Here is a 12,273-nt window from a genome sequence, read left to right on the forward strand (position 1 = left end):
GAGCGTGCTAATGAGCCGACTTAGCCTTTATCAAGTGAAGTCACGCTGCAACTTTACCCTTCTAATCTCCATCCAATCCACATCCTACGGTCCAGTTCACACAAGGGGAAAGGCTCTCAACACTTAGCAGTTTTCTGCATAGCAGCAAACATCAATACAAACTAGGTGCAAACAACGATGCAGTGGCACTTAAACTCAGTTTTATTTGAACAGATTGAAACCCAAAAAATAAAGAATTGTAGATACTCATGAGCAAACTATAAAACAAAATTTGGTCTGGTGTTGAAACCCAAAAAATAAAGAACTGCAGATACTCATGAGCAGACTATAAAACAAAATTTGGTATTGTGACAGCGTGTATCTGCAGTTCTTATTTTTTGGGTTTCAACAAGTATCTGCAGTTCTTTATTTTTTGGGTTTCAACACCAGACCAAATTTTGTTTTATAGTCTGCTCATGAGTATCTACAATTCTTTATTTTTTGGGTTTCAATCTGTTCAAATAAAACTGAGTTCAAGTGCCACTGCATCGTTGTTTGCAGCTAGTCTATATTGATGTTTGCTGCTATGCTGAAAACTGCTAAGTGTTGAGAGCCTTTCCCCTTGTGTGATCTGGACCGTAGGATGTGGATTGGATGGAGATTAGAAGGGTAAAATTGCAGGGTGACTTCACTTGATAAAGGCACTGTATCCCACTATAGGGTCAAATTGTCGCAGAAGGCGCTAACGTGGAGCTCCCACCAGTGCATGCAACTCACACCCAGCAGCGAACGCTCTTTGAAGTGAGCTTGCTCATGTAAAGGTTCTCTCAACCGGTTTTGTGAAAATTTCAGAAGCTTCCCGTTGTTGTTTTTTCCTTTTCTTGTTATTTGTCAGGGTTTTATTCGCATATTTTTCTCCTTTTCCTGTTTTCCTTTTCATTTTTCTCTTTGGAATTCATTTTACATTTTAAAAAATTCATGAACTTATTTTCAAGTTCATACACATTTTTTCAAAGAATAAATATAATCAAATTTATATTTTTAAAAAATTCATAAACTTTCCACTTCATTAACCTTTCGAATTCGTAGTTTTTTTCAAATCTGTGAACTTTTTAAAATTCATGAACAATTTTCAAATTTGGGATTTTTTTAAATTACGGAAGTTTTTTAAAATTCACGAACTTATTTAAACCCATGCATTTTTTTGAAAGTACAAATTTACAATCTGTATAAAGAACCAGAGAGTCGTTTTTTTTTCTTCTAAAGCAGTAGCTGCTTGTTTTTGCTGAAACTGCAGCGAGCGAGCCGGGCCATCGGACGAGCGGGTGAGCGAGCGGTTGGGCTGAGCTAATGGTCGGACCAGCTGTGCGCGCGCCGAAGGCCCTAACGAGGACCTCCCTCTTAGATTGATGTCAAAAAAAGAATAAAAAAGTGTAAAAAAGAAAGAAAAAGGAGCTCCCTTGTAAACATGGCTCTAGCACGCAGGGCAGGGCATGCTCGCGCCGCATGTCGCCTTTGGAACCGGATCCTTTAACATTCTCAAGGGATGTCACGTAAACTACAGTAACCGTGACATCCCTTCTGCACATTTATATGGTTAAGCTTAAAATGATTATAATTAATTTGCAAATTACAAATCAATTGTATACATTTACAAAAATTACAAAGAAACAAAATTATGATGTAATAAAATTATTTTATGATTTATTTTTATACATGCTACACTAAATCTGCATAGTAGTTGCTACACTACCTTGACATTCCTTCTTCGCTTTACACACGCGCTCACTGTAGCTTCGTGACATCCTTGAGATCTGCTTCCCTCGCCCTTGTGCCACTGCTGCATTCCGCTGGCCACTGGCCGCTGCCTGAGCATTTCCGCACCGCCGCCGCCCATCCCCCCCCTGCGGCCCCGCCTGCTGGCTGCTCCGCGCGAGCACCACCGCGCATTCCCCTCCGCCCCCCGGTCTCGGCAGTCAGGTGCCGCCCCGCCTCCGCCGCACTGCCGCCGCCTGCCCCTGCCTCCGCTCCGCCGCGCCACCAAAGCAGAGGACCGCCGGCTCCGACTCCTCGCGCAGCTTACTCCGCGCACCGCTGCTCCTGCTTGGCCTGCAAGCCTCGCCGAATCGGTAATTTCTTGGACTGAAAGACTGCATAGTTTCTGAATTTATGCATTGAAGCTAACTTAAATCGAAATAGAGATGCGTATGCATTGAATTGAACTCGAGTCGATGCGTCTTGTCATCACTTGTCAATTCCATTTCATGCTATAGAAATAGAAGATGAAGAGGGCTTTTTCATCGGTGCCCGCAGTGGGAGTGTCTACACCCTATAGTTTGAGCTCAGGGGAATCAGGGAGTGTACTTGCAAGTATTGACGAATGACGATGATGATATTTTATATCGTTTTCAGTCCTATAGGTCCCACAAAGGGGTTTTTACCTCCTGCTGTAGTGGTATGTTTTCAGATTTGGTTCAGTGGTAATGATTTGACTTGATGTTTATGTCTTTTCTTATGAAAATACACTTTTGATTGATGTCTTGAAGGTGTTGCTACTTCTTCTACCTTGATCAGGTCATGGGAGACACATAAGAAGCAAACCATTAATTTGGTAAACTTTTGTATCTCAATACTGTTATTTGTAGTATTTCTCATGTTTTATATATTTTGTTGGATGTTAAGCATTGAGTTTAAATTCTAGATATATTGTGCAATTGAGCCATATTTTGTATATATGTTTCCAGATGGGGTGTATTTTTTGTGGTAGTTATGAGGTATTTTTCGGGTTGTTATAGGCACTGCTGATTCTTGTGCGCACAATGTCTAAAGTCGCCTAAGGTTGACTTAAGGTGCCTTATGGCCGACCTTATGCCCACATTGGAGAATGGAGATGCCTTAGAGTCGATCTCCTCATGTGTAAAGTACTCTAAGGTCCACCTTTTGAGACTTATGGCCGACATACACTGGAGACGCCCTAATGTGATATAAGCTAGTGTAAATCTGAAAACTTGCACATGTTAAATTGCTAAAAGTGTAATAACAGTAAAAAAAATAGTCCATTCTTTATGGTAGGCTGGTAGCAGATCAATATCTACCTGAACAATCAAATTCCAATCGCTTACCTGTAGCAATTTGCAGACTAGATTAAGTCGATCTGAATTCCACTAGAAGAAATGACCAGTAGGACGCCATTTCATAATGAGCATTTCCAAGGGCGTGAGTGAGCTCACCGTCTGGCAACAAAGTAGGCCTAGGCCATGACGGTGAAGATATAGGAAATAACCAGTTGAATACTTGAATGGGCTCCTAGTTCTTCCAATAGAGGATGCAAATGGAATATTTATTTGTTCTTTTGAACAAATAGCACGAGTCAGCTATATAAATATTTACAGCTAGCTAGTAGCTAGTAGCAAAAAGTTTCTCTGCATTGCTATACAAATATTTAGAAGTAGCAAATACCCAACCAACTAGGACTGATCAGCTTAGTATACTAGTCTTACTGTACAATCTTTTAGGGTAAAGCCAAAATAATCTATGATCGAAATGACTAATTATAGTATCTGATCAAAAGGTGCAACATAAGGAACACCAATGTGCTAAGAACATTCAAGACCACAAGCAAGGATGACGATGTCAGTGTGCAGGTAATCAAGATTACCGGGCCCTTCATCTGGAGAGAACACCTTGATTGCATCCTGCATTGTCGAACGGTGTGATGGGTCAGGTTCTATGCACCGAATAGCGATGGCAATCACTTTGAATATTTCATTTGCAATCTCAGCTTTAGGGAATGGGAGCCGGGTGTCCAGCAAATCCTTGGGTATTGTACTTCTCTTGTCCATGGACGAGAGGGACAAAAGAAAGTCACCCGGATGATGTCCCATGAACAACTCGAGCACGAGCACTCCAAAACTGTATACGTCGCACTTCTCCGTCACCCTTGTTGTGTATGCAAGCTCTGCCAAGCCAATAATGAAGAGTTAATTTTAGTAACCTTTTTGTATGCATGTACTGAAAAAAAGTTGTGTGGAGGGATAATAAGACTTATTCCCTGTCACACGAAAGTAAGAAGGCGAGGCTCGAACCCGGGCTGGCTAGCCCACCAACCATGGTACTAACCATTTGCACCCGTGAGTTCTCGTATGTAGATTGTAGAGAGCAGAGACAAGCATAGTATGGTCGATAGAAGTATATATAATATACTCCCTCTGTTCACTTTTATAAGACCTTGAAGACATTTCAGACAATATGCAAAACAGCCTATTTTGAGTTGTCTGAAACGACTTACAAAAGTGAATGGAGGGAGTACTAGTTTTCGACTGTACAATTGGTTACATTTACACAAACCAATAAGTAATAATCTACTTCCTGGAACAGTTAGGAAGATCTATGCAACTTATTTCATTATTGATGTGAAAATATATATAACACTATGCATGACATCAGTCGAAGTGACAAAAATAAATGTAACAACACATTGATTTAACCAACATAGATATATATTATTGTACCTGGTGCAAGATATCCTTTTGTCCCGGCAAGCCTTGTGCAGTTTGACCCATCCACATCTAATATTTTGGCAATACCAAAATCAGAGATGCATGCTCTAAATTCCAGATCAAGCAAAATGTTGTTGCTTGTTATATCTCTATGGACTATCGGCGCAAAGCAATCATGATGCATGTAAGACAAAGCATGGGCCACATCCTTAACAATATTTAACCTCCTTGTCCAGTCCAACTCTATTGCAGTTTCCTTGGTCCTTAAAGATGCTGCTAAGCTTCCTCGTTCCATGTATTCATACAAAAGAAATCTTCCTTGAGTAGCAGAACAGTAGCCAAATAACTTCACAATATTGCGATGCCGAATATGCATCAAGGCATCTATTTCACGATTAAATAGCTCATCATCTTCTATTGTATGAATCTTCTTTACTGCAAATATCTCGCATGTTGGTAACTGAGCTCTATATACTGACCCACTACTTCCAATTCCAATGCAGTGAGCGTCACTAAAATTTTCTGTGGCGTCAACAATTTGCCTGTACATATCTCCTCCATGAAAGTTCCAGATGGCAAACAGATTTGTCTGTTGCAATTCATTTGCGCTTTCCACCTTGGATTTCCTTGTTTTACATTGCAAAGTTACTAGTGCCATGATAAACAGAAAAGATACAACAACAGGTATTATAGCTAGTAAAATAGCTCTGGGCTTCTTTTTTTGTTCACCACTTTGATTAAGGTCACAAGGGGGCAAACCTTTCACTACACCACACAATTTCTTATTCTGCATGAACCATTGGATTGGAGCTTCTTCAAACAATCTACTCTGTGGCACTGACCCTTCCAATTTGTTGAATGACACATCAATGGATAGGAGGCTGAGCATGCGCTGAAATGATGGTGGGATGCTACCTTTCAATGCATTGTGTGAAAGATTCAAAACTTCGAGCATGCTCAAACCACCCAGCTGACTCGGAATGACACTAGCAAATGAATTATCACTTAGATCCAACAATTCTTGTAGGTTTACCAACATTCCTAGTTCGATTGGTATGCTGCCATTGAGGTGATTATGGCTCAAATTCAGGAAGTGAAGCTTGAGACAATGTTCAATTGACCCTTGTATCATCCCACTTAGGTTGTTTGATGATAAATCTAAGTACTCCAAATTCTTTAGCGATCCAATATCTTTAGGTATACTTCCTTGGAGCAGGTTATTACCCAGACTCAAGTTGAACAGCAACGTTAAATTGCCAATCTCCAGTGGAATCTGCCCTTCAAGTTTATTTGATGAAACATCAAGTATCCCCAACTGAGATAACTGCCCTATGCTTGGTGGTATGACTCCAGTAATGTTGTTGTTTGAGGCACGTAGCATTGTAAGTTTGTAACACTCACCCCAGCGATGAGATAATTGACCAAATAATTTGTTTGAACTGATATCAACATAGACAAGATCCGGGTGAAGCCCCATCTCGGAGATATCTCCTTGAAGCTGATTTCCTTCAAGACGAAGTTTGACTAGGCTTTTGCAACTTAGCAAGCTTGTTGGCAAGGGTCCAACCAAGTTGTTGCCATTAGCGGTGAGAAACTGTAGTCGGCCTCCCGCGCAAAGACCCGATGGCAATGCACCAGATAGATTGCTCAAAGAAACTCCAAACATTTCCAGATTCATTAACTCGCCAATTTCTTGAGGAATGTGTCCAGAAAATTGGTTGAAATTAAGGTTTAAGAAGGTGAGCTTAGTCAAATTTCCTAAACTATTTGGGATAGGACCTGTTAGGTTGTTCAAACTGAGCTGAAAGTCCTCTAAATTCACCATATAACCTAGTTCCCAAGGAATTTTTCCGGAAAGTTGGTTCTGGCCAAGGTACAAGATCTTGAGTTTGGTCAAATTACACAAATTTCTTGGAAAGGAACCTGTTAGTGTGTTGTAGCTGAGCCGCAAGTCCTCTATGTGCACCAAATATCCCAAAACCAGAGGAATGTGTCCAGAAAGTTGGTTACGGTGAAGGTGCAAGGTAGCGAGTTTGGTCAAATTCCATAAATTGCTTGGAACGGAACCAGATAGTGTGTTGTTGTTGAGCCTCAAGTCCTCTAAGTTCACTAAATAACCTAGTTCTCGAGGAATGCGTCCAGAAAGTTGGTTATGGTAAAGGTACAAGGTAGTGAGTTTGGCCAGGTTACCTATATTGCTTGGGATAGAACCTGAAAAGTTGTTTTGGCTTATGTCCAAGTGTTGTAGGTCGAAAAATTTCACTATATCTTTGGGAATGGGACCACTTAAGTTATTATGGGATAATGATAGCATATTTATGTTTTCTAAGTTTACTTTTGCAGTAGGCTGAGATGAAAAATTATTCATAGGATTTTGTATGGATGAGTTAGCTGGACTGAAGGAAACTGGTCCGGAAAGGTCATTGCTGGACAAATCTAATTTAAGCAAATGCTTAAGGTGACCTATTTCACAAGGGATAGGACCAACTAAGTAATTGTTTGACAAGTTCAGGCTCACAAGATTACCCATCTCGCCTATTTGCCTTGGTATTTCACCGGAGACTTGATTGTCATGGAGCATTAGGAGACGCAGTTTCGTGAGATTTGCTAAAACAGGTGGAATTGAACCTCTTATCTGATTGTCATGCAGGAGGAGAGCACGAAGTTCTTTGAGGAGCTTAATATTCACAGGGATGCTCCCGGCAAGCTCGTTGTGCGAGAGCTCAAGGGCCACCAAGGTCCTCAAAGCCGAGAAGTCAAGAGACTCAAGTGTCCCTCTCAGCCGCATCCCCGGCAGGGAGATGGCGGCAATCACCGGCCAGCGCCCACCACACCGGATGCCTTGCCAACGGCAAGGTGCTGAGATGTTTTCCCAGGATCGCAGGGCGTCTTGGCTTTGCTGACTGAGGCTGGCTTTCCAGGCAAGAAGTGCCCCTGCTTGTTGTTCAAGTGATGGCAGCGCTCCAGCGGCTGAGACGAGTGCGGTGGTGCACATCATCAGTATGGTGAGAGAGGCAAGTATTTTGGAAGCCAAGGGCGCCATGGCGAGGATAGGAATTGATTCTGCTTCTGCGTCTGCTGGAGGGTTCACCTTAAATCATTGCACCAAATATTGCCGCTGCCTCGTTCCCTGCAGGGAGTATGACTGATTAACCACCCCTCCTTTCTGTCCCTCTCGTTCCTTTATTAATCTTCATGATAAGATTTGACCCGCTCTCTGATACATTTCTCTTTTCTTTTCTTGACATAGATTATGACACCTGTTCTTTCAAAGTCAAAGTTACAGAACCCAAACATGTACGCACCCAGAAAAGGAAACCAGAAAGAAGGTGCCACAACACAAACACACCCCTAGAGGACCTGGTGCAAAGAAGACCATCGCCGCCGGAGAAGAGAGGGACATGACGCTGCTCACCCAGGTTCGGAGGAACACCATTGCAGACGGCACTACTCCCTCCGTCCCAGAAAGCTTGTCCCAAGCTTGTTTCTTAAATGGATGTATCTAGCACTAACTTGGTGCTAGATACATCCATTTGATGGACAAGCTTTTTCGGACGGAGGGAGTACTTTTCTGACTCGATTAAACGGTACACCGCAAGCGGCAGAATTGAGGCGATGTGGCTCGGCGGCTGGGTACTTTCCTTGTGTCCACTGTTCTGCCGTCTTGACAGTGGCGAAGCTACATGTAGTCTGTGATGTCCAGCGACATCACAGAAATGTGCTTAGAAGTTGACCCCGGGTATGTTTAAGTGTATATGTTTACATACATGGGCAGTTTTGAGCTGTTCCACTGGCTTCAATTGCTAGCGCTACCACCGCCGTCTTCACTTGACGCTGGTGAAGAAGAAAAGTGGGCCTGCCTGCTATGAAGTAACTATACGCCTGGTACCCTCAGCTTATGTTGCATTTTGTGGAATTTGTCTTCCTATTTGGCAAATGGGGGGAGCGGTGGAAGTCATTAATGGACAAGTGGTTACTGGTCACGTCGCCCTACTCATCGATGATTAATCAGAACATGACGTGCTTCTACGGGCTGCGCGCTGCTTCAAACCCGGCCGTGGCGTGAGGAGGAGGAAGCTGAATCTTCCCTTCCGCGCTGGCTGTTGGGTATGGAGCAAGCGTCATATTGGGGCTCCCCAGCCTCCAAATATGGAGGCTATTGAGGTCGTTTATGGAATGACTCTGCTATAGTGTCATTTTGGTTTAAAATCATTATATTGACAGTTATTGCGATCACGGACATATGACGACTCTGCTAAAGTTGCTCTTAGCCAAATAAGAGATGAGGATAGCTCACTTGGGTGAGATTATCTAAGTTGACCTCTTCGAGGACACAAATTAGGATTCATATTTATACCGTCCTCTTGAAATAGCATTTACTCTTATCTATTACAAGTTTCCTGTTCATGTCCTATCGACTGCCAAAAGAATTGAATGTTCACCAACCGTCGCTCATGTGAATGATGCTTCCCTTGTATATATATATGCCACTCCATGGACCATTGTTGTTCTATTCAATTTAACACATTGGTAGCACTAACCTAGTACACTGGATACTTGGTGATGAGATATCAAATTGAGCAGACAATGAGAGGAGAATTACATTACATAGATGTCACAACATGTACGTGGGAACGAGAGACATCCGGAATAGCCAGGAGAGCAATATCTTTAGGTTGGTCAGTGACCAAGGGCGATGCTTGACCATTAAGCTAAATAGTATCTTTCGCTTTCAACATTTTACTACCGTTACAGCCTGCCTTTGGAGCTGTGGTCGCACTGTAGCTCCCTCTTATCCCCTGGCACCGACGGTCAGCTTCATCGACCGCGAGCCCATCCGCTTCTCCTTTACGCGAGTGCATACTTGTGCTCATGGCGGCTAGCTGGAGCGCTGGCATCTTGTTCACAAAGGCAGTCCGCACTGCTACGTCTTATTGCTTGTCATAGCCACAAGTATGTTGAGCTTGTGCCGATTCTCTTCCGTGCCCTCAAGAACCTATCTTTTGTGAGATTTGCTAAAACAGGTGCAATCGAACCTCTTGTATGATTGTGATGCAGGAGGAGAGCACGGAGTTCTTCGAGGAGGTTAATATTCACTGTGATGCTCCCAGGAAGCTCATCGTGTGAGAGCTCAAGGGCTACCAAGGTCCACAAAGCGGCAATGTCAAGAGACTCAAGTTTCCTCCTCAGCCGCATCCCCGGCAGGAAGATGGTGGTGATCATTGGCGCCCCCGCACCGGTCGCCCCGGCAACGGCAAAGTGTTGACATGTTTCCCTAGGATTGCAGGGTGTCTTGGCTTTGCAGACTGGGGCTGGCTTTCCAGGGAAGAAGTGGCCCTGCTTGTTGTTCGAGTGATGGCAGCGCTCGAGCGGCTGAGAAGAGTGCGGTAGTAGACTAGCCATAGTGGGAGTAATATCACTAGTAACACCACAATTTTCAAGATAATTTTGCTTATGTGGCACATATTTAATGATGAGAGAGATGATGGTGATAACTTAGCTAGTTACTGTAACATCACACATACCAAGACAATATGAGTCTATAGGTTAATAAATGAACCATAACATGACAACACACATATGTTACTACCCACCATGAAGGTAATAACATGGCCTAGTAAAATGTGATGTTATTAGTCTAAGTTACTCCCCATTGTGACTAGTCGTAGAAATCATTAGTATGGTGAGACAAGGGTTCCATGGCTAGGATAGGAATTGGTTCTGCTTCTGTGTCTCTTGGAGAGTTCACCTGACTTAAATCGTCGCACCAGTATTGCCGCTGTCTCTTTCCCTGTCGTCATAATAGTCAAAATTAATGTTTGCACGATTGATTGGTTACTCCGGATCCGTCTTGCCTGCTCTCTCCTCATGCTCTCATCCGTGCTCCCACCTCATCCTATGGTTGTCTATTTTTCTTTTTTCTTTCTAATATAATCATCTCTCCCCTGATTTTAAGGGGGTGGGGCCGGGTCTTATTTTGTTCCAATCAAATCAAGCCACGTATGCGGGAGCACGGATGGGCACACGAGCGGGGAGCAGGCAAGTCTCGTCCGGTTACCCCACCCTTTCTAGTATCTCTCTCGGTCCTTAATTAATCTTCCTAATGAAGATATGACCCGCTCTTTGATGCATTTTTTTTTTGCCGTAGTAGCTGATATCATGGCGCCTGTTCATTCCAAGTCAACGTTACAGAACCCAGACACGTACGCACCCAGAAAAAGAAACCAGAAACAAGGTGCCACAACACAAACTCCATAAAGGCCCTCAACAAAAGAAAGAAAATTACAAGCACACCTCTAGAGGATCTTGTGCAAAGAAGACCATCGTCGTCGGAGAAGAGAGGTACGGGATGCCGCCGCACCCAGGTTCTGAGGAACACCATTGCAGACAGCACTGTTTTCTGAGCCGATTATAGGGTCCATGGCAAGCGGCAGAACCAAGGGGATGTGGCTCGTCAGCCGGGGACGTTCCCCGTGTCCACCGGACCACTGTCTTCCAGTGGTGAAACTACATGTAGAGATCGCTACTTTTTGAGCCGATTAAACGGTCAACCGCAAGCGGCAGAACCGATGGGTTTTGAGTGTGACTCATTGGCCGGGGACCTAACCATGTCCATTGGACCACTATCTCCGTGGCGAAGCTACATGTAGTCTGTGATGTCAAGAGACATCACATAAATGTGCTTAGCAAGCCAACCCCGCTATGTTTAAGTGTATATGTTTAGGGCTTAGGGTTTTGAATGGTTGACATCCTGGCTGCCCCAAAGTACCTATAAGTGTGGTGCCTTCACCTTATATTGCATTTCATAGAGTTCGTCTTCCTATTTGGGCTCGGGGAAGCGGTGGATGTGGATGCCATTACTGAGCGGGTGGTTACCGGTCATGTTGCCCCACTCGCCAGTGATTAATCAGAATGTGTAGGTACTTCTATGGGGGGTGCGATACTTCGAACCAGGCTGTGGCGCAAGGAAGATGGCGTTGAAACTTCCCTCCCACCCTAGTGGTTGGGTTTGGAACAAGATCCATACCGGGGCGCCTCCCCGACCTCCAAAATGGAGGCTAAGAGGTTGTTTATGGAGCAAGGTCCATAAATTATGCTGATCGGCACCCACATGGCGGCTCTGTTTGAATGATAGTTTATTCAAAATCATCATATTAACAGTTATTATGATGATCGGGGCCATATAGCGACTCAGCTAGAGTTTGTGTTAGCCCATATAAGAGATGAGCAAAGCTCACTCGGGTGGGAGCATTCAAGTTGAACTCTTCCAGGACACAAATTAGGATTGATATTTATATTGTCCTCTTTTTACTAGCCTATCTATTACAAGTTTCAGTTCATGTGCATTCGACTGGCAAGATAATAGATGTTCACCGACCGTCGCTCATGTGAATGATGGTTTCCCTTGTATATATATGGCACTCCACGGACCACTACCGTTCAACTCATTTGAACATATTGGTAGCACTAGCCTAGTGAACTAGATAGGTGGTGATGAGATGATAAAATAGAAGGGAGGATGAGAGAAGCATCAGACAGATATTACAACATATGCGTGAGAATGAGAGACATCCGGAATAGCCAGGAGAGCAATATCTTTAGGTGGGTCAGAGACCAAGGGCGATGCTTGACCATCAGAGGCCACCACTGCAGCAGTAGTCTCCATGTAGCTCCCTCTTATCCTCTGCCACCAACAGCAAGCTTCATTGGCCGAGAGCCCATGCGCCTCTCCTTGGCATGCGGCATGCATACTAGCAGTCGAGACGGTGCTCCAGCTGACATCTTCACACGGGCA

General features: G+C 43.7%; 1 protein-coding gene and 1 long non-coding RNA gene across 6 annotated transcripts; one reads left to right on the forward strand and one right to left on the reverse strand.

The window, feature by feature from the left end:
- The first annotated feature begins 1,677 nt into the window (after positions 1-1,677).
- On the forward strand, positions 1,678-10,275 carry LOC125510816 (uncharacterized). Of its 5 annotated transcripts, none has more exons than XR_015602768.1 (5): positions 1,683-2,434; positions 2,526-2,590; positions 7,129-7,617; positions 7,729-9,431; positions 9,537-10,275. It is a non-coding gene; the product is annotated as an uncharacterized LOC125510816 (long non-coding RNA). The 5 variants fall into 5 exon arrangements; XR_007284752.2 differs by having other exon boundaries at positions 1,683-2,108; positions 2,253-2,434; positions 7,129-9,431; XR_015602767.1 differs by having other exon boundaries at positions 7,129-9,431.
- Positions 3,387-7,521, reverse strand: LOC125510815 (uncharacterized). The gene is made up of 2 exons (XM_048676083.2): positions 4,491-7,521; positions 3,387-3,937 (listed from the first exon to the last, which is right to left on the reverse strand). Exons 1-2 carry the CDS (start codon positions 7,519-7,521, stop codon positions 3,576-3,578), a joined length of 3,393 nt encoding a protein of 1,130 aa, XP_048532040.2. The 3' UTR covers positions 3,387-3,575.
- Positions 10,276-12,273: the final 1,998 nt, after the last annotated feature.

Source organism: Triticum urartu, chromosome 5A (genome assembly GCF_056163025.1).
Source record: "Triticum urartu cultivar PI428250 chromosome 5A, HENAU_Tu73, whole genome shotgun sequence".
Lineage (NCBI taxonomy): Eukaryota > Viridiplantae > Streptophyta > Magnoliopsida > Poales > Poaceae > Triticum > Triticum urartu.

Bases quoted from the DNA above. Each gene is read 5' to 3' on its own strand.
- LOC125510815 (XM_048676083.2), bottom strand. From the start codon at position 7,521: ATGGCGCCCTTGGCTTCCAAAATACTTGCCTCTCTCACCATACTGATG. The intron at 3,938-4,490 runs GTACAATAATAT...TTGGCTTGGCAG, and splicing joins AAAAGGATATCTTGCACCAG to AGCTTGCATACACAACAAGG.